At 40.0% G+C, this 22,500-nt stretch overlaps 2 protein-coding genes across 2 annotated transcripts in view; one reads left to right on the top strand and one right to left on the bottom strand.

Annotated features, from left to right (window-relative positions):
* Positions 1-7,736: 7,736 nt before the first annotated feature.
* On the top strand, positions 7,737-14,687 carry fas (Fas cell surface death receptor). The gene is made up of 8 exons (XM_053632406.1): positions 7,737-7,841; positions 8,842-8,968; positions 9,215-9,346; positions 10,170-10,284; positions 10,651-10,712; positions 11,793-11,935; positions 12,115-12,133; positions 13,348-14,687. Exons 1-8 carry the CDS (start codon positions 7,803-7,805, stop codon positions 13,662-13,664), a joined length of 954 nt encoding a protein of 317 aa, XP_053488381.1. The 5' UTR covers positions 7,737-7,802; the 3' UTR covers positions 13,665-14,687.
* Positions 14,688-15,679: 992 nt separating this feature from the next.
* slc16a12a (solute carrier family 16 member 12a) overlaps positions 15,680-22,500 on the bottom strand; it is a 6,825-nt gene continuing 4 nt past the window's right edge. The window contains exons 1-8 of the mRNA XM_053633851.1: positions 22,483-22,500; positions 21,479-21,585; positions 20,540-20,643; positions 20,061-20,204; positions 19,152-19,414; positions 18,178-18,503; positions 17,280-17,539; positions 15,680-17,061 (exon numbers count right to left, since the gene is read on the bottom strand). The exon at positions 22,483-22,500 is cut by the window's right edge and continues 4 nt beyond it. Of these exons, the coding sequence (XP_053489826.1) occupies positions 16,907-17,061; positions 17,280-17,539; positions 18,178-18,503; positions 19,152-19,414; positions 20,061-20,204; positions 20,540-20,643; positions 21,479-21,585; positions 22,483-22,500 (1,377 nt within the window). The 3' untranslated portion in view covers positions 15,680-16,906. The remainder of the gene's footprint in view (positions 17,062-17,279; positions 17,540-18,177; positions 18,504-19,151; positions 19,415-20,060; positions 20,205-20,539; positions 20,644-21,478; positions 21,586-22,482) is intronic.

The raw sequence follows: 22,500 nt of genomic DNA on the forward strand, positions 1-22,500 counted from the left end.
ATTTTCCACTTGACTGTTATTTTCTGAATTTGAATTCCAACTGCCACCTACCATTGTGTATATATATATATATAAAACTTAAAAAAAATAATAAAAAACTCCTCCCCCTTTCTGAGCTAAAGTCAATGAACAACAAAACAACACAGTCGTGGCACATTTAATGATGTTTAGATTAAGTTCCTCTTGACTGACTGTTGTTTTTTTTATTTGAATTCCAACTGCTGCCCAAACTCCGCCCCCTTTCTGTTACTGAGCTCAGTCAGGTTACATTTATTTTTAGTCTTATCATTTTTACTTCAAGAAACAAATTCTGATTCTCTCTCACTATATATATATATATATATATATATATATCAGCACACGCCCATTTCCCTTACTGTGAATGCTTCTTGTGCTGTCCACAAGCCCCTTCTGCCTGACCTTTGACCCCTCGCGTTGTGAACTATGAATTCTGGGATGCGTAGTTCGTTTTCCGCCCCTCCCCCGCCATTTCCTCGCTGTGTATAATGTTAAACTTTGCAGAAAGAAGAAAACCATGTAATTGTCCATGTTTTTTTGTTGTCGTCGTTGTTGTTGTTGTTTTTTTGTTTTGTTTTTTTTTATCCTAAGATAATAAAGCTATATAAATATATCTATATATAATACACAGAAGCGCAGGGAACCAGTGTTTGCAATAATGTTAACACTCAACATTTAAAGGACAAACTGGTGTGCATGTTATATTGGAGTTAGTGTACATGTTTAATAAATGCTATACAATGTGTTTTTATTAAAAGTGCGTGTCCGTTACATTTCGTGTCTCCGCACATCACGCAACGCAGACAGGAAGTCACTTCGATTCGTTCGATAATTGAACTTTTCCTAGCTGGAAAGTTTGAAATGGGTACACGTTAGCCGTTTAGCTAGCTGCTGTTAGTTTTCCTCGACTAGCAATCTGTTAGGAAAATCTCGAGGAAATAATGAACGCGTAATGGGTATCGGGTTAATGGTTAATGGTTCCCATTAGGGATTGAGTGGTTACTGTTAAATACCACCAGGGTTTGCTTTTTTATGTGTAGATGAGTACTATAAGAATATAAGTAGATATTGTATTAGTCAGCTCAAACTAGGAACAACACGTTCCACTAAATGTCCATTACAGGCCACTAGAAACCCATTAAATCCCAATTAGGAACCACTAGAACTCTCAATAATAATTCTCATTATTTTAAAAGACGTAGCAACTATGAAATTAGTTGTTATCTGATTATTATCTGATATTGATGAATGCCAACTTGAACAGCTAGCTTGTGTGTGTGTGTGTGTGTGAGAGAGAGAGAGAGAGAGAGAGAGAGAAATGAGATAAGATCAGAAGCTGAGGAGGCAAATAATAAACTCAACTTTCTCTCTCTCTCTCTACCTCTACCTTTTCTCTCTTTCTCTCTCCCTTTCTTGTTTGCCTCTTCTACCTTCAGTCTCTCTCCTTCTTTCAATATCTGGCTATCTCTCATTTTACAGTCATGTGAAAAAATAAGTACACCCCGTGGAAATTGTTGAATTTTTTGACGTATTTGGATGAGCAGACATTAGATCATCTTTGAAACAGCGCCTATTAATAAAGCTGGTCTACTCGGGGGGCGGGGAAACCACAAAGAAAATTAGCTTCTTCAATCATTTATTCAACAGAAAGATCAATAGATGTGATATACTTCTGTGGAAAAAGTAAGTGCACCCTTGGCCTCAGAAGCTTTTTTTTCCGCAGTCTGAAGTTGTCTCAGACCATTATCTTATCTCGTTCATAATACGTACTGATCATAATATTTCCGCCTCGCTACCGCGTAAAACGTACTTTGACATCAGCTACTGCACAGAGCTTCATAAATAACCTCGCAGAGACATCATTTAGATTTGGATCACCGTCTGATCAGATAGAACTCGGTCAGGTGACTGAATGCTTGGAGTCAACGCTCCGCTACACGCTAGATAGAGTGGCTCCACTCAAAAGAAAAATAATTAGAGAGAAAAAAACTAGCACCCTGGTATAACGATCAAACCGTACCTTAAAACAGACCACTCGACAATTACAACGTAAATGACGTCAAACCAAACTGGTGAAAGTTTAGAATGTTTTACTCCCCTTAGAGAGACCAAATTAGCTTCATTAATCTCTTCAGCGAATTCCTCAACTTGCATACTAGATCCTGTACCTACATGTTTCTTTAAACAGATTTGTCCTGGAGTAATTGAACAGCTTTTAAATATAATCAATTCTTCTTTCTTAGATTAGAAAATGTAGTAGGCATTAAGGGAACAGTCCTCTCCTGGCTCAGGTCTTATCTGACCGATCGTTATCAGGTCGTAGATGTAAATGGAGACTTCTCCACGCATACCGAGGTTAAATTTGGTGTTCCACAGGGTTCTGTTTTAGGCCCACTGCTTTTTACTTTATATATGCTACCTCTAGGTCAAACTATTCATAAACATGGAATGATCTTCCACTGTTATGCTGATGATACACAGCTGTATGTTTCAGCGAAGCCAGAGGACAGACAGCAGCTTAGTAAAGTTGAGGATTGTGTAAAGGACATTAGACGTTGGATGCTTATTAACTTCCTCTTACTTAATTCTGATAAGACAGAAGAACTTGTACTAGGACCACGTGTAGCTAGAAGTAATCTTTCTGATCTCACAGTGACTCTGGATGTTCTTTCTGTGTCATCATGTGCAGCAGTTAAAGACCTTGGAGTGATTATTGACTCCAGTCTATCATTTGACTCTCATGTAGATAATATTACTAGGATAGCCTTCTTTCATCTCAGGAATATTTCTAAGATAAAAAATATATTGTCACTACACGATGCAGAAATATTAGTTCATGCTTTCGTCACCTCTAGACTAGATTACTGTAATGCCTTACTGTCTGGATGTTCCAGTAGGAGCAGAAACACGCTCCAGTTAGTCCAGAATGCAGCTGCTAGAGTCCTAACTAGAACCAGAAGATACGCCCACATCACCCCGATCTTATCCACACTGCATTGGCTCCCAGTGAAATCTCACACTGATTATAAAATACTACTACTGACCTATAAAGCATTAAAAGGTCTCGCGTCACAGTATCTAAGTGACCTTTTGGTTTTCTATGATCCACCACGCCTACTTAGATCAAAAGATGCAGGCTATTTGACGGTACCTCGAATAGCGAAGGCCACAGCAGGGGGAAGAGCTTTCTCTCATAGAGCCCCACAGTTATGGAACAGTCTTCCAATTAGTGTTCGGGACTCAGACACCGTCTCTGAAAACGTATTTGTTTACTCAAGCCTACCCTGACTAGACTTTCTGTTATGCTGTGTGTGTGTGTGTGTGTGTGTAAGATTACAGAGCATTTCCCGCCTTGAGAAATGAGCAGACATCATGTCTGAATGAATACCGAGCTCTCTCTCTCACACACACATACACTTCCTCACACTGAGCCCAGCGTACTGTCTCACACATACACCTGCAACTGAAACCTGGTTAAAGATGTCTTGTGTGTGTGAGACAGAGAGATACCTATTATAACTAAATAATTCTTCAGAAGTGTCTGTTTTCAAAGCTGGTGGGCTAAAGGTGACATACACACACACATTGGTGACATTGTGGTCTGATTTACGTCAACACACACACACACACACACACACACACACAGTGTGTGTGAGCGCATGCATCTGTGTGCGTGCATCAGTGTGTGTGAGCGCATGCATCTGTGTGCGTGCATCTGTGTGTGTGGGCGCATCTGTGTGTATCTCTGTGTGTGTGTGTGCGTGCATCTGTGTGTGTTTGTCAGTGGTGACGCCCAAGTCAAACCATAGAGTTGTCAGTTTTGTCATCTAAACCTCACACACATTTTGATGTGTGTTCTAAGGTGAGCATGATGTTCTGCTACTGATAGTCAATCAGAACTGATGCACCCTGGAAATAACTAACACACACACACACACACACACACACACAATGCTCGATGTGAAATTTTCTGAATCTTTGGTGCGAAGGTTCTAGAATGATAAATGAAGGTGCCTGAATCCTCAGGGTGCAGGTTTCTTACTCTTTGATCTGGAGGTTCTAGAATGTTCCGTACAAATGTTTTTAAATTCTCGATGCGGTGGTTCTAGAATATTCCGCGCAGATTTGCCTGAATCCTCTGTGCGCAGTGCTCGGTTCTAGAAAGCTTGTTGTGACGGTTGTTGGATCCTCTTTGTGGACGTTCTGCCGTCCCCAGTGTGACGGTTCTAGTGTGAATCCTCCTTGTGACTCCTAAAGCCTCTGAGTTTTAGGAGCTTCTAGAATTCCCTTTATGAAGGTTCTATGATCCCTCAGGTGATTTGAGGATCTTTCCTGTGAAGGTTCATTAATGTGCACCGATTCTAGAACCCTTGTCGTTAACCCTGCTATCCCTAGGAGTTTCAACCTCCTCGTGCACTGAGGGTTCCGCCTGTGGAGCGTAAAGCCTAGAACTCCAGCTCAGGTTCTCAGAGTTCCTTCCTCCGTCCGTTACAGTTCCGCAGTCGCTTTCCAGCTGAAGGTGCGGTCAGAACTCGCAGATCTTTTAAAGGCAGTTCTAGAATCCGAACAGTTTCTGTTATCATCTATGGAAATAATTCTAGAGTCCGTAATGCCAAGGTTCTAGAATCATGTATAGTGTAAAGGTCGTGTCCCGAATTGCTGTCCGTACCAGTGTGCTTAAAAAGTGCACTAACTACTACCACTACTTTACCATGAGTAACATTACTATGGAAACACGCGTCACTAATTACCACGAGCTAGCTAGCACATTACCTATGCGTTGTTACTTAGCTACAGTCACCATGGTAACGGCTTTAACTATGTGACCTACCTAACTAGGGAGCTTTGTTGTTAATAGAGCACAGACATATTATATTGTGAGGCGTTTGTAATAACAATACACTGTTGAATATCACAGGATATTATGGTTTTTGTAACTGCCACAAAGTGTTAGTGTGTGTGTGTGTGTGTGTGTGTGTGTGTGAGGTGAGTGTGTCTGTCTCGCACACAGAGGCTTCTAGGTGTCACTAACAGGGTTTTGAGTCTGACAGTAAGCCGGGTTCACTGAGAGGACACGCTACAGGTCCGTGTGTGTGTTCACAGTAATAGCTGCTTGGCTCCTTACACTCACGCTTTAGTCCTAATGACATTTTACAAACACACACTTTTTAATTACCTCCAGAAGTATTGGCACCCCCTTTTTTAAAAAATTAATAAATAAGTAAAAAAGCTGAATATATTTATTACGGATAAGTCGGTGTGTTCACGTCTGTCAGTAGAATTTAAATTGAGGAATAATTCTATAATAAAATGAATGATTAATTTAAAAAAAAAAAAGTTTAATAAAATAACTGTCCTAATTTACTACTTCTGAATTTAAACACTAAAACTTTACTTTGAGATTCATGCAACAGAGAAACATATTTCAGTTCTAAGAAGTAGGTGAACAGAGAAATATTCTTTGGGGGTGCCAATAATTTTCGCACCTTTGCATGGAAAAGAAATAAATAAGCAGCTCTTATGTGTGTTGGTTTATTAGCTTCAAGGTAGTTGTTTTCTCTAATGATTTTTCTGAAGTAAAGGAAATCGGCTGCAACTGCAAACAATGCAAGGTTTTATTTACCTCCAAGTGTTTCTGGAGCTCTTTCCGAGTGGTCCTTGGCTCTTGGGCTACTCTTCTGACTATTCTTCTGACTCCCTGGTCAGAGATCTTGTGAGGAGCTCCTGTGCGTGGCCGGTTGATGACGGAGTGATGTTGCTCCCACTTGTGGATAACGACCCCAATGGTGCTTACTGGAAGATTCAGAAGTTTTAAAATATGTCAGTATCTGATTCCATCAATATGTTTCACAACAATAAGGTTGTGAAGGTCTTGGGAGAGCTCTTTGCTTTTACCCATCATGAGATGTTTCTTGTGTGACACCTTGGTAACGAAAAGCCTTTTTATTGACCATCAATTTACTAACCCAGCTGATATTAATCTGCACAGATAGGGGGTGTCATTACTTACGGGTTTCAGCTGGTTCCTTGCCTTACCTTGGAGAACTGCTTTTTCTTAGCGTGTTCAATACTTTTTTCCCCACGTCATTCCAATATATTACTCATAACTTTATTTATGGACTTTAATGTTGTGAATTCTTTATATTTCCGGATTTCTTGCTTACTGTAACTGTACCTCAGATTATCGGTTAGCGCTGGAGTCGGATCCTGTGTTTGATATTTGAATTAAAAATGTACACAGATATAATATTGTGTTATCATGTGCTTGTCGAGCAAGATCGACAACGAAAATAAAATCACCCCAGCGTGCTGGTCAACGTCGTAACCCCAACCTCACTGAGGTAAAAACACAACACCCTGTGCTTAGTCCATCTCAAACCCAAGCCAAGCTTCATATGTGTATTTTACAGAATTATTTCTACACATATTCGAGGGGTGCCAACACTTCTGGAGTTGACTGTAGAGCTAAATGTCTCACAAAACCATGAGGTTAATAACAAGAGAGAATTGTGTGATACCGCCCTCTATGGAGCAGTTAAAAATATGAACAAACACACACACACACACACACACTCATACAAACAAAGAAAAACACTTGAGTCACTACCTGTTGACTGGTATAAAGTTGACATGAAGTTGGACGTTTGAAATTCAAATTAAGGGACCGTCTCTAAAGTTACATACGACATTGGTATACACTTCTAACTTCAATAGCATTTGAAGAGAATGACTTACAGTCAAAAAACCGCACTGTGAAGTGTTCATGTAGCTGTCAGGTATGATGTACCCCTTTTAGATTTTTGATATTTAATTAAATAAACTATCAAATCGTGTAAAATTTGTGATGTATTTATACCATATGGACTCGTACACAAAATATACCATACTTTAAAGCTCAATAGCATTTGAAGAGAATGACTTACAGTCGAAAACCCCCACTGTAAAGTGTTCATGTAGGTGTCACTTTTTAGATATTTTGATATTTAACCCTACAATGCATGAACCAAAAAACCAACACGAGTGCATAAAGTGGAGAAAAAATGTCCTGTATTAGAATGAATGGTTTTCTTCCAAAAAATTTTTTTTTAAATCCTATTAATGAAATAATTAAAAGAACTGATGATACACAAATGTTTTAATATTTTAAAGATGTTTATTTGAGAGAGAGAGAGAGAGAGAGAGAATCTAACTGATTACTGAGCAATTTGATAAGATTATTATTATATTTTTTCAGATTAAATGTCACCTCTGCAGGTGGTTCCATGTGGCACGCCGTTCTACGTCAGAGAAGCAGTTCACCAGGACTCAAAAAGTGGACAGGAAGTGCTGCCTGTGTAAATAATTTTGAATTCCTTTGGCTCCCATCCACAATCTGTCTAAACATGTACATAAATAAATGAAACTGTACACAGTCCCCTATACGGTTTTCAAAAAAAAAAAAAAAAAATTGCGCTCAATTACGAAAAAAATTGTGTACGTTCATGTTGGGTTTTTTTTTTTTGGTTCATGCATTGTAGGGTTAAATATAAAAAAAATCTACAAGGTGTTCATCATACCTGTGACCCCTACATGAACACCTTCCACTGGGTTTTCTGACTGTAAATCATTCCCTATAATGCTGTTGAAGTTAGAAACGTGTACACTTTATACTGTACATGTCGTCTGTAACTTTAGACACGGTCCCTTAATATGAAAACCTTGTGTTTCTACGTCACGTCCGGTTCACACCAGTTCACACCAGCTCACTGTGACTTGGAAAGTCCTCAGGTTTCCTCAGATGCCCGATGGAGGGGAAGAGAGTGCTCGCGCTGCTCTGTGTTCTGGTCAGTAAATCAAACGAAATATTCTTCTTTTATTTCGTCTTTTTACAAAACAACAGCATTTTGTTCTTTTTTTAAATTATTATTATTATTTTAAATAAACACAGATATGAGTGTGTTATAATGGTGTAATGTGTTATGAAGTGTTATGAAGTGTTATAATGGTGTAATGTGTTAGGAAGTGTTATGCCGTGTTATGATGTGTTATAATGTGTAATAATGTGTTATAATGTGTTATGATGTGTTATAATGTGTAATAATGTGTTATAATGTGTTATGATGTGTTATAATGTGTTATACAGTCCGCTTTCAGCATAAATAATAAGAACGAGTACGTGCCAAACAAAGCAGCAGAAATGACGTCATCGTTTCGGGGTTAAATCGTCGCTTTCGTTTAGTCTCTGGAGTTATTGGGATTGATTCTCTGTTTGTTTGTAGCTAAAACAACTTCTCTCTCTGTTTTTTGTTAAACATAGCCTATAGTTTTTATTTTGGTCGTTTTGTTGTTTGTTTGTTTGTTTTCTGCTCGGACGCTGTGCACGCGAGCCCGTAGTTTCACTTTCGTTTTCGTTATTTCCTCCTCTTTCTCTTTCATGTCACTTCGTGTCCGGTTGTGAATTCAGACCTAAAAACATCTCCACGAACTCTTTTCAGAAAAAAACAACAACAACAAAAAAACAACCATATATATATTTGTGTTGTTTTTGTTGTAAACATGCTTTTTGGCGCACAGTGTGACGTCACATTAAACGTTAGCGCGAGCAGGGCGCGGCTCAGAATGCGCATGCGCGTGTGAATGTGTGAGTTTTGAAATGGTGCCTCACCCAAGGTGGATTCCCAAAATAGACTGATTCGAGCAGATATGCAAACTGTCTCACTGACACTGAGCTGGTGCAGGCAGTGAGACAGTTTACAAGTTAATACGAGTCTCAGTGTGACGTCATAACTTTGGAATTGTTCCTAATTCACTGTAGCGTATAATTTTTCCTTCTCCCCCCTACAGTGGAGCGTTTTCTGTGTGACGGAGTGTGTGAGGAGAGATGACACGAGACGCCGGAGACGTGAGACGTGTGCCGATGATGGGCTGTACTCATCAAGTAGTGGATTACAGTGCTGTCGCTGTCCCATAGGTAAAGCCACAAGCACCTGGGAATGGGACAGCAATAAATCATTTTTTCCAACATGAAGCTTTGTGAGCTCTGTTTTTAATTTAAAATGTCGTATTTGTCTCAAAATGCTTCTAATTTGTCCTCCTGAGCATCGTGTAGGATCGAAGATTTTAAACTGAACCGTACCTAGAACGCTTTAAACTTTAAACAGTGGAGGCTTTTTTATTTATTTATTTGTTTGTTTGTTTGTTTGTTTATTTTCTGCAGGTCATCACTTAGTGAGTGACTGCACTTCTAATGGAACTGCTCCGGAGTGTGAAGCGTGTGAACCGGGATCATATCTGGATCACGCAAACGCTCTGTCAAAATGTGAACCCTGTAAGACGTGTGGCGTCAATGGTACGTTCCTGGACGGTTCTTGAATTTCGAATCCTGATTGGTCAGACTGTCTCCGCATAAACGCGGTAAAAAAAAAAAAAATCGTCAATACGTTGACGCATGTACAAGGAAGGAGTCTCCAGTGTCAGAGTTTACGCTTCGTTGCGGTTTCCCGGTAACATGCGAAACGCGCTGCGTTTTTTTTTTCCGGGTTTTTTTGTCTTGATAACTTAACGAGAGACCAAAGAGAAGCTGGTGAGAGAAGCAGTCTTTATAGCTGCTATAACGTCATTCCATCTCAAGTGGTCCAATGCAGGTTGAGTAACCAACATTGCAATTATTGCACTATGTGAGATGGAATGACCCTGTAATGTAAGTGAGAACAGGAACGAACTCATTTCGTGAACATTGAGAGTAACCATAAAAGGCTCAAATGTACAAGATGTAGTTCTTTAATAAGACCTGCGGGGGCAGTGGTGGCTCGGTGGTTAAAGGCTCTGGGATACTGATCAGAAGTTCAAGCCCCGACACTGCCAAGCTGCCACTGCTGGACCCTTGAGCAAGACCCTTAACCCTCAGCTGTATTTTAAAATTTAACCTAAATCTGATGTTACTTCTAACGTCTAATTTCAAAATTCTTAGTCTTTTGATAAAAAATGAAGTTACGGTCACGAATAGTTCTACTCAATGAAATTGAAGGTCGTAGACGTTTTGTCCTCAGATGTCCCCTGTGACCTTAATCCTTAATCAAAATGCCAACGTTAGAGCATGTAAATAATCTTTATAATGCTGATGATACAAACATGCTTGTTCACGTTGCTTTGCTCTCCTCTTCCTGCCGTAGATAACATGATCGAAGAAAAAAGATGTACGTCTGCCTCTAACGCCATGTGCCGCTGCATGGACGGTTATTACTGCGATAAAGGAGCGGAGTGTAAAGTCTGTTACCCCTGCAGCACGTACGTACGACACGTATATAACGATACACACACATCACACACGTCTCTGTGGGTTCATCATCACTACTCTTCAGCTACAGAAACGCTCGAGACAGAGAACAAATCATTCTGAGTAGATATTAGTTCATAGATCTTAGATTAGCTTCAGTTTAAGCTACAGATCCAGAATTATTGGCACCCTTGGTGTAGATGGCTGGAAAGTGAAAATATGAGAGAAATATGACCTTAAATCAGAGTACGTTTTTTATTAAGTTATACAGAGCTTTATATATGCGTTTTTTTTTAATAGAACCTTTTTTCTCTGCTCTAACAAACCCTCAGTCACTTATAAATACAGTGTTTTTCTTTCCTCCATTCGTCCAATAGGTGTGAGTTTGGGATTAAAGTACCGTGCAACCTCACCAGCGACACACAGTGCCACGAACAAGGTACGCAACTTTACGATGTCGTATGTTTGAATATAACGGAGTCGGAGAGCTGGTGGAAGGTCATTGCGTTCGGGTTCACGTTTCTAGAGCGGTTTATAGAGACGAGTTAGTGTGCGCTGTTCTGAAAGATGTTTATTAAAACGTCTTCACGGTTTATAAAAGTATTAAAGCGAAGTGCAAATGAAAACCGCGCCGCTGAGTTCTGGATCCTGATTGGTCAGGAGGTGTTGATTGATTCTCTAGAACGGCGGCTCTGACAGTAGCGCAGCTGCACGTCACGGGTTGATTTAGAATTAATGCGCTCGTTCTAATACGTTATCGTTTCTATAGTAACGGCTAAAAAGAAACAGTCCATACGGGTGGTTTTTAAAAAAATTAAAATGCTTAGATTGTTGCGGCCAAAAATGTTTGATTTGCTGTGACTTTTGAAAAAATTTGCGATGCAATTTGCAGATTTTTTTTTCTTTTTTGGGGGCTTTTTTCCTCTCTTTTATACGGAAAACTACTCGAATCGGTGAAATCGCAATCGCACTAAATTGTTTCGCACGCTGTTTCGTAGTGATGTTGCTGGTAAACGAGACCTTTTAGCTGTACCGATGAATCGAAGATGGCTTTAGCTGAATGTGTGAAGTCATCACGACGCGCCTCGGCCCTAAATCTGCGGAAACTCTGCGCCAATCTTGAAGAGCTGCACGCAGAGTTTGCTTGATTTCGCGTTCGTTTCTGCGATCGTGAAATCCCGGAAGGACTGAAAAAAGTCTGTGGAATGGTTGATATGGTGAAGGTTTACGGAAAGGAGACGTTTATTTAACATTTACGGAAGGAGTCTCCAGTGCCAGCGCTTTGTAACAGTCTGACGTCCTGAGAAAGTCGGCTGCTCTATCATAAGTGATAGAGGAACCGTGTATACATCTGTTATCGATTTAAACACCGAGTACACTGTGTATAAAACGCAGTGAACAGTGCTAAAGGTGCAAGGGACAATTCTCATAAAGAAACAGCAATTAGGACAAAAAAGTATTGACTGAAAGTATTGATTTAATACGTCTTAATGGACTGTTGTGTGTTTATATATTTCAGGGCCCAACATCACAACTGCCAGCATCATAATACCGATCCTAATAATTGCACTCATAATAATAATAATAATAGCAGCAGTTGTTTATCTGTGGAAGAAAAAGCTGTTTTGTTTTAAACCACCGGAACCACCGGAAACTTGTGAGGTGAGGTGCACTGAGAACACACCAGAACACACGAGAACTCACGTCTCATCAGCGTTTACTCGTTTACATTTATTATTCCGGATTCAAATATTTCAGATCGTTTGTGAGGGGGTTTTGTTGTGGTTTTTTTTTGCTGATTTGTGAAGTTTTCATGATATTTCTTTATCTTTTCTCTGCAGCCATTGGACCCGGACATTGGTAAGTGTCTTACCTAAAAGAGTCCTCCGATTTTGGACCTTGTTAAGTAAATAAATAAACAAACATGAGTTTCCCGTATTGTTATTGTACGAGTGCGACAGGATTCGTAGTTGCAGGAGTGCAGTTCCCCATTAGGCTAGGTTTTAAAATTAAAGCATCAAAATAAGCAAAACATGAAATTAAAAAGCACTTACACTGACTGTAAATGAATTGTACTTTAAAGTTTCAAAGGAATTAAAAAAAAAAAACCTTAATTAAATTGGAAAATAATCAAAAATGTTTTTAAAATGATTCTGGATAAATGTTTCGTTTTGCTCCACGCTGATGCCCTGAACAACGGATGTGAAATAAATACTATAAAATAATCCCAGTGTGCCACATTTTTAGTTCGCTAGCAAGACTGATCCTAGTTCTAGCTAGCTGAATTTTTTTGCTTTGTTTTAGAATAAACGTGTAAAGCTAGCTAGCTAGATAATACTATCGAGAGATTGTTCTGGCTAGCACGACAGGTTTTATTCTGTTAGCAGATACGAATGACATTTTTTCATCTAGGATACCTTAGCTAGATTTTTACCGACTAAGTCAATAACAGGAGAACACAGCTAGCTAAAGTAGGTGTCACTAGTGTCACTTTTTATCACTAGCACATTAAAACCCACCTCCATGTTATCAGCACTGTTGTAGCGCTAATCTTGAGAAACTTGCCGAAACCTTGTCTTTAACCTGAAACGGTATTCCTACTCAAATATTATATTTTAAATGTCAAATATCCTGAACAGATGAAATTTATCCTCAATTCGATGCATCATTATGGCTAGCAATGCTAGTGCCAGTCTTTTATCTAGCTAGCATTAGCACTGTATGAGGCTAACCATTCACAGCTAGCCAGCTTGTTAATACTGCTGAGGGATGTTAGCTAACATTACAGGTTTCACACTTTAGCTTTAGTGGCTACGTAAAACAAGTTTAAGATAGATAAAACACATTTCCTACTGTACAATATCACTTTATTATATATATTTTATTCTCCTATTTAGCCTGAAATAAAAATAAATAATAAAAAAAAAACATCAAAAACCCAATCTTCTTCCATTAATGTAGATTTTACATTACCTCCAATCAGGTGTTTGTTTTTTTAAAAGCTTTTTATTGTTGCCTTTTGAGACGCATAACATTTCTTAAGACCAAGTTCTATCGTTCATCTTTCTCTGTAGATAAAGATTTGGATGGGTTCCTGCCTAAAATATCGGAAATCCTGGGTGTCCGCGTGGTCCAGAAGGTTGTCAGGCAACAACGCCTGCTGTCTGAGGCTGTAATAGACAATATAACGGTTGAAAATCCTCATGACGCGAGCGAACGAGCTTACCACCTGCTGAAGGCTTGGTATGAGAAACACGGAAAAACAGGAGCTTACAGAACGCTGCGTCAGAACCTCATCGCCATCGGCAAGAGAAGTAAAGCTGACGAGGTGCGTGACCTCATCGGTGAAAGAGTAAATAATAACGCGATGGAGAACAACAGTGTCGTGTAGTTCTCTCAAGGGTCATTAAAGACAATCCAGGAAAAACGAAATCTTTAAAAACCTCGGACAGTTTGAAGGAGACGGAGTTGGCTATTTTCTATCGTCAGAATTTCATCTGCTAGTTCAAACGTTGCCGTTCTGGTCACCTGAAAACCGCCGGGCTCCGACACGGACAAGCCTGCAGATGAATGAGTTTACTGTGGACGGTACCACACAGGAACCAGTAAGAATGTTGTGGATGTTCTTCCTCGGATAGCCTCAGGATCCCAATTACTACACACGAGAAACGATTTCTATCCGTTCCCCGGATGAGGACGGGTTCCCTTTTGAGTCTGATAAATTGATACATTTCCATCTTGTCCACTGTCTAAACAAAACAACTGCGCAAAACAAATAAAACAGAATTTAAACTTTTGCAAAAACCTTCGCTTTTTACATCAAGTTCTTAACAAACTGTCGTCGTTTTTTTGTTTGGGGTTTTTTTTGTTCTGTAGTTTTGTAGTTCAACACTCAGCTATATTTGTGCCATCCTTAGAATTAGGCTCTTTTTAATAAATAGCTTCATGTTTGTTTGTATGTGTATATATTGGTGTGATGGAGCTCGTGCCAAATTTAAATAAATGCTGTTGATTTTCTCCTGTTAGATCTCTGCTTGTTTCTTTGATTAACCTTAACCGTACAATATTATTATACTCTGCTGCGTTATTTACACATTATTTTACTATTATACACGACTATAAGTCTATACACTGCTATACAATTCTACACGTCTATATTATGCATACACTACTATACTATTATATATGACTATACGATTATTCTATGCTATGTTATTACACAATGTATATTATTATGTAGTATCTGTTACAATCATACACTATACTATTCATTATCATTATAAATTGGTATTCTATTTACTAAATTAAACCTGGCTATGTTTACAATATTATACACTGCTATACTCTTACACAATGTATACTATTATACACTGTTATAATCATACACTGCTATACCATACAATCCAACATTATTTATGATTATACACTGCTATACTCTACACTATTAAACACTTATATTATTATAAACAGCTCTATTATACACTACTATATTATTTGCTATTATGCACTGATATTCATTACTACACTCCGCTACACTGTTATACACTGCTATACTATACACTATTATTATACACACCCTATTATTATACACACCCTATTATTATACACACTGGTACACACCCCAATCGCCGAAATACCCGATACAGACTCGACCCACCGAGCCGACTGGTGCGCACCCCAGTCGCCGAAATACCCGATACAGGCTCCACCCACCGAGCCGACTGGTACGCACCCCAGTCGCCGAAATACCCGATACAGACTCGACCCACCGAGCCGACTGGTACACACCCCAGTCGCCGAAATACCCGATACAGGCTCCACCCACCGAGCCGACTGGTACGCACCCCAGTCGCCGAAACACCCGATACAGGCTCCACCCACCGAGCCGACTGGTACGCACCCCAGTCGCCGAAACACCCGATACAGGCTCCACCCACCGAGCCGACTGGTACGCACCCCAGTCGCCGAAACACCCGATAGAGGCTCCACCCACCGAGCCGACTGGTACGCACCCCAGTCGCCGAAACACCCGACACAGGCTCCACCCACCGAGCCGACTGGTACGCACCCCAGTCATCGAAACACCCGATACAGGCTCCACCCACCAAGCCGACTGGTACGCACCCCAGTCGCCGAAACACCCGATACAGGCTCCACCCACCGAGCCGACTGGTACAGCTATATTTACACTATCTATAAACAACTATGATGTAAAACCTATAGTCAGCCCACTGAGGACTGGTTCCAAACCCAGTTGTTCACCCTGGGACAGGTGCAGCGCTCACCTACTGAACCACAGGTAATGATGATGTGTGCTTAATTACTGTTGGTTTATCCTTTAATAACATAACAGTTGGCACCGAAAGTTCCACGTGAACTCACCCGAGTGCAGAATCAAGCCCGGGTCTTTACACAGGTACAGATCTTTGACACTGATCCACAGGGTGAGACACGTGTAGAAGGATTGTTTTAGAGACATAAATAAGAGCACTGAGTGACAGACGTATTAATTACAAATGGCTGCTTTAATAGTACCATAAATAGTTATCCTGAATAAGTTAGTACTTTTACCTACATCGACAGAAGAACTGTTATCTCAAGTCACAGTAACAACATGGAGTCACAGAATGTGGTTTAGGATGGAGAACTTCATTAAAAGCTCATGACTATAGAGAGGTGCAGGGGCGACGTCATTTTGTACCGGAACCCGGAAGTTAGCATCACACCGGTTCCCCCGACAAAAACCCAGTAGGATTTTCACACAGGCTTTTGGATTATCGCAAAAAATAATCCCTGTGATCAACAAAAGTTTACAACACTAACACGATCTGTCCATCAAGAGAATCTTCACAAATGAACCACTTTTATGACGTCTGAAGCCTAAATACAATCTCCAGAAATAAACAGCTAGCCGTACGCGATAAACGAACTTGTGCCCATGATGCATTATTTTTGAGAAAATTCCATTCGTTGGTACGTGCATCTCATTTGGATCGTTTTTTTAACTATTAAAACTGTTCATTAGTTATACTAGAATTTATTGTACTACAATTCGGAAAATACTAGAAATCGATAAAGTGACGCACTGCAGGAACACGTGTCTGTAAACGCGGACTAGTGAGGATGATGTTTTCCTGCTCGGCGTGATGACGTTTAATGTCCCCGACAACGTCTACAGCCCCACTTAGCAACTTGTTAGCAACCGCCTTTTTCAATGCCCCTAAAAGCTTTAATAAATCACGAGCGGGGTTTTACTGGCGTATTTTATGTCGTAGAATAAAACACGAAAATATTCTGAGCTTGTGTTCCCCACAGACCTTAGTTTAGGCTTTTAACCAAAATCCCATTCAAAAAACACACTGACTTCGGTATGATGGAACCGGAAGGCTACAATGCTAACTCGTTTCCAGGTTTTGGCGAAGGAAATGACGTCATCCCTGCGCTACTCTATTGCACTATTGTAGTGCTATTGTCCCTAGCTAATAGCATACTTGCTAACTAGATAATTAGCGATGATAGTGAACACATATAAAATACATATTCATAAGGCTTTAACTTCATTATTACACGCTCATCTGGATGGACAGATGGACCAGGAAAGGTGTTTTTAGAGATGCTGTGGTGTGAGTGACGTTAGGCTTGGGGCTGGTTTTGCAGCGAGACAGAGCGCCCCCTATAGCAGTGACGCAGTAATGCCAGAGCAGCCAAGATGAAAGTGCTACAGAGGAGTGAGAGTCCACTGAGGAGGAAGAGCGACGTGTAAGAGCCTGACCAATCCAACAGCCAACCTGAGAAACACACACACACACACACACACACACACACAGAGTGATTTATTTTACTTATATTTCTCAAATGTCTCTAAGAATCTTTTCTAGACTTCAGTTTCATACTGAATCACAGTCAGAACTTTCTAAACTGTTTCAGCTTCCAAAATTAAAAGTAAATACCAAAATGAATGGCTACAGACAGACAGACAGACAGACAGACAGACAGGTGTTTTCACCTGCTACTGGTGGGCTGATGAGGTATGGAATGGCATGCAGAAAGCCAACCATACCCAGAGCTGTGGACAGGTGGGCGGAGCCTACAATGTCACAGGTGACCACAGGGATGAGAGTCAAGTAGGCCCCGTCGAAGAAGCCGTAGAAAATGGAGAAGGACACTAGTGTGGAAAAAGTCCTTAACAAGGGCACAAAGAGGCAAGTGAGTCCCTCGAATCCCACTGCAATCAGAAATGTGACTACGTGAAATGTCCTCAAACACCTGAGTGAAAGAAACAAACAAACAAACAAAAACAATCAAATGAAAACAAGCTCATATTGTTAGTATGTTACAGTAAATCAGTGGTTTCTGATTACCAGTAGATCAGAATGAGTCTCATATTAGCAATAGATTAGCAGCAGTCTCAGATTAGCAATTGTCACAGATTACCAGTAAATTAACAGCAGATTCAGATTATTAGTAGACTAGCAATAATCACATATTAACAGTAGATTAGCAGTTATCTCAGATTAGGAATTAGATTAGCAGTAGATTAGCATCGGATTCAGATTAGTAGCTGAGTATCAACAATCATATATTAACAGTAGATAAACACCATTAGCAATTGTTTCAGATTATCATTAGATTAGCAGTGGTCTTGAAATAATAATAAATTAGCAATAATCTCAGATTAACAGGGAATTAGCAGTAGTCTCAGTTTAACCATAGATTGTCAGTAGTTTAGCAGCAATTTAAGATTAGCAGTAATCTCATATTAGCAGTAGATTAACAGTAGTCTTGGATTAGCAGTTAAACAGATTAGCAAAAGGCTCAGATTAGTGAATTATCCGTAGTTTCAGGTTAGTATGAAGACAGATTAACACCTGATTAGTAAGAACAGGAGCATGATCTTGACTCACTTCCTGTCCGAGATCCATCCAAAAGTGATATTACCCACAATTCCCATAATCCCTAGGATGGACATGAGCAGGATGGCCTGATGATGGCTGATGTCCACGCTGAGAGAATACGGCACCAGGTACACGAAGGGCACACTGCAGCCAAATGCCAGGAACAGGAAGGCTACTGACAGCAACAGGAAGTCAGGCTTAAAGAGGAAGCTGTATTTGTCTGATGACAGAGGGAAGAGACAGCATTCCTGTTCTCTCCTTTTTCTCGACTGCGTGATCGGAAAACCAGGACCTTCAGAAGACACCATCTCACAGAGAAGCTGTGAGTTGGGTAGCTTTGGGGTCGCTAGCTTTGGGGTCACTAGCATCAATTGGACTAGGTGTAAGTCATTTAGCATTGAGTCAGCTAGTTTTGAATCAGTTACCTCTGACTCAGCTAGTTTTGAGTCAGCTAGCATTAACTCCAGTAGCTTTGAGTCAGGTAGCCCTAAGACACAAAGCTTTGACTTGGCTAAATTCGAGTCAGCTTGGACATCCAGGTCAGCTAGTTTTGAGTTGCCTAGCACTGAACAGACTAATTTTGAATCCGTTTGCTTTGTGTCAGCTAGCATTAAGTTGATTAGCTTTGAGTCATTCAGCTTCAAGTCAGCTATCTGTAGTTCAGCTATCATCGACTTGGAAAGATTTGATTTCGCTAGCTTTGTGTCTTGCTTTGAATCTTTTACCATCATCTCAGTATCTGTTAGCATGAAGTCTTCTGAATGTTCTTCATGTTCTTTCTCGTTGTCCTTCACCTCTTCTTGGTTGGAATCTTTCACTTTCACTCCTACCCCTTCATGGCTAGCTTGTCCTCCCTGAGATCTGAGCAGACTCTTTTCTTCTTCTTGCTCTTTATCGCATGTATCCTCGTTCTGACCGATACCAGCAAACTTGACTGTTTTTACATCCTCCTGAACATCAGGTTCATCCAGGATCTGTTTCACATTCTCCTTTTCACCAATACTTTGGCCCACTAAGGGCCTCATAAGAGACCCACAGACACACAAGTTTGAAACAAGACCCCCTAAGGTAAGAAGAGCCCCCCTCCAGGAGTACAGGTCGATGAGGTGCTGAACCAGAGGAGGAAGGATGAACATTCCAATACCTCTTCCAGACATGGCAATTCCGTATGCCAAAGCCTTCCTCTCATTGAAATAGGTGCCCACCATCGCTACTGCTGGTGTGTAACTGAGGGCAAATCCCAAACCTGTGGAGGATATAAATGAAACAACAGTGGTGAATTTGTGGTGAAATCATAGGCAATCCTACTCCTACTCCTGCCATCCTGAAGCCTTCAAGCTCCTACTCATATCATCCTGAAGCCTATAATCTCCTACTCATATCATCCTGAAGCCTACAAGTTCCTTCTCCTGTCATCCTGAAGCCTACAAGCTTCTTCTGCTGTCATCCTGAAGCCTACAAGCTTCTTCTGCTGCCATCCTGAAGCTTACAATTTCCTACTCCTGCCATCCTGAAGCCTACAAGCTCCTACTTCTGCCATCCCGAAGCCAAAAAGCTGCTTCTCCTGCCATCCTGAGGCCTACTACATAGCTCCTACTCATGTCAGGATGAGGCCTACAAGCTCCTACTCTTACCACTTTAAGGCCTGCCAGCTTGAAGTCTGCAAGCTTCTACTCCTGCCATCCTGAGGTCTACAAGGCTCTACTCCTGCTATCCTGCAGCCTAGTAGCTCTTACTCGTACCTTCCTGATGCTTACAAGCTCATATTCCTTCCAATGTAAGGCCTATATGTCAGTTTAAGGTCAACAAGCGCCTACTCCTGCCAGCCAGGGGTCTACAAGCTGCGACTCTGACCCTCTAAATACAGTGATGAGAGATGCTGTGTGTCTCACCTGTGAGAATTCCCAGAGATACGTACAGGAACTGCAGGCTGGGGGCAAAAGAACTGAGGACGAATCCAGCAGAAGATAAAAGTCCTCCGGTTATCACCGCCACTCTAGTGGACAGGCGGTTTCCTACATAACTACCCAGAGGCGCTGCGGACACATTAAAGAACGGGGACAAGGAATCATAACGGCTTTAATTTTATTCAGGTCAACAGAAAAGTATGTGCTTGATTTCATCATATTTATTAATTTATTATGTTTTCTTTTCTTTTATATTATATTTATCACAGAGTCTATTTTCACGCAACAATGTTATATCGCAATCCACATTGCTGTTGAGTTCTGGATCCTGATTGGTCAGAAGGTGGTGATTAGTTCTCTATAACAGCGGCTATGACAGTAGCGCAGGTTTATATTAGCACGCTCGTTCTGATATGTTATCGTTTCTATAGTAACGGCTCGTTCACATAAACGATCTTTCTTACCACAGAACATAGTGGTAAAGTTCAGCAGGGAGTTAATCCATGATGTTGTGGAGTAATCTGTGGAGAACTGCGTCTGAAACTCCACAAAGAAGATCGACATGCTCCTGCCACAACGACAACAAATCTTTTAGAAGATTCTCTTCATGTGTTAAATAAAAAATATTGATAACAAATCATGATCACTGGCCACCTTTTAAACGTTTTAAACGTTTAGAAACAGGTGTACGTTCTTACTAATGAGCTATATTTAAACTGTAGCGAGGCGTGTCTCGATTCTGATCTTCTTACACGATATCGGCTCGAGCGACAAGCGCCGTTAACTCCAGCGCCACCGTCTGACTGTTTGATGTAACCACAATATGTCAATATGGCTTCTCAAGGACTGAATTGTTTTATGGATAAAATGATGAAGGGAGTTAAAGTTTCTCCATAAGTGTAGCAGATGAGCGCTAGGTCAGATTATCCTTCACACCGTGGACACGAATTAACACACTCGCTGGCTTTATTTCATTAATACAACAAATACGATTTTATCGCCTCTATTTAGCGTCTTGTGGCTTCATTAAGTTACTCGAGTAACTGTCTGAGCACGATATAAATAAATAAATAAATAAATAAATAAATAAAATGTAAAAGAACAGTGTGCGCTGGATCAAGTGCTATTCTCTGCGTTGCTGAATAACGAGTGTGGACGCCGTTTTGTTCGATTAATCCAGCGATTAATGTGAGGATTACAGCTAGCTCTGTTCACGCAGTGATATATCGGTGATATACGAGACTCCTATTAGATTCATTTCAACGCTCGCCGTCTTCTCGTTCAGATATCAGAAAATCAACATCTGCAGAACCCGGCTCTGATTACGAGGAACTTTCCAATTTAAATTCTGTCGTAACTTATGGACTTTTGCATGTTAAATATCACAACGTATCGTAACTCACATGGTGACAGAGCGAGTGCAGATCATGGTGACGAACGAAGCAGCAACAATCATCCATTTCCATCCTCCGTCTCTGGAGTTCTTCATCCCTCCATCCATCGCCTCCAGCTGGGAAAGAAGGGATTTTGATGTAAGTAGCGTAATAGTATAATCATTTACGGGGGATTTTTAAAAAAAAAAATTTTTTAGCAGAATTTAAGAAATATAACAGCAGTAAAGTAGATAGAATATGATAAAATAATAAAAATAAGTGAAATAGTAGAATTGACAAGTAATTTATAGTTCATTAATATAACATATAATGTTTTAATAACATATAAAGTTTAAGATAACTCATCGATCCTGAAGGAAATTCTTACACCAGTTGCTTGAGACAATAAAAAAAAAACAGTAACGGTAGAAATGAATAAATTTGGTAAAATAAAATATATTTATTTATTTATATACGTCTATCACATTAAAAATATTGTAATAGAAAACATTACATGATATTACGATAGAAAAGAACCAAATGTATTTAAATATAGTAGAAATAGCAGAACTGAAGGTTAACAGTGTAAAAGTGTAAAGGTGTAGACAGAATTTTAGAAAAAAAAGTTATTTATATTAAGAAAAAAAGTCAAATGTAATTAATATTCAGGGAAACATCGCGACTCATGTTTCGATGATCGTTTGAGACTGAGGGGTTTTTTAAATCATGATTTACATCCCTTTCGATGGCACTTGGGAGTGAAATGTAAGCTTTAAAGTTCTTCTACATAACTGTTGTACGTGTGATAAAAGAAAGAGAAAAGAGGCATAACATTAATCATACATCCGTCACGTTCTTAATATAGTGAACGGGTTACGAGTTTTCTCATTTTTATTCATTCCTAAACTTTAAATTCAGACAGAAATCTCGAAGCAGTCGTTCACTCACCTGTAGATTTGCTTCCGTGTTGAAACGCACCCCAAAGGTCATAAAATCATAAAATTATGAAATGACTTTTCAGGAACACAGATTACCTGATGTTCATGATGCAG

The sequence above is a fragment of the Ictalurus furcatus genome, chromosome 9 (assembly GCF_023375685.1).
Source record: "Ictalurus furcatus strain D&B chromosome 9, Billie_1.0, whole genome shotgun sequence".
Taxonomy (NCBI): domain Eukaryota; kingdom Metazoa; phylum Chordata; class Actinopteri; order Siluriformes; family Ictaluridae; genus Ictalurus; species Ictalurus furcatus.

Coding starts and splice junctions, on each gene's coding strand:
- fas (XM_053632406.1), top strand. CDS start 7,803: ATGGAGGGGAAGAGAGTGCTCGCGCTGCTCTGTGTTCTG. Junction 9,347..10,169: donor TAAGACGTGTGGCGTCAATG/GTACGTTCCTGG, acceptor TTCCTGCCGTAG/ATAACATGATCGAAGAAAAA. Junction 10,713..11,792: donor CACACAGTGCCACGAACAAG/GTACGCAACTTT, acceptor TATATATTTCAG/GGCCCAACATCACAACTGCC.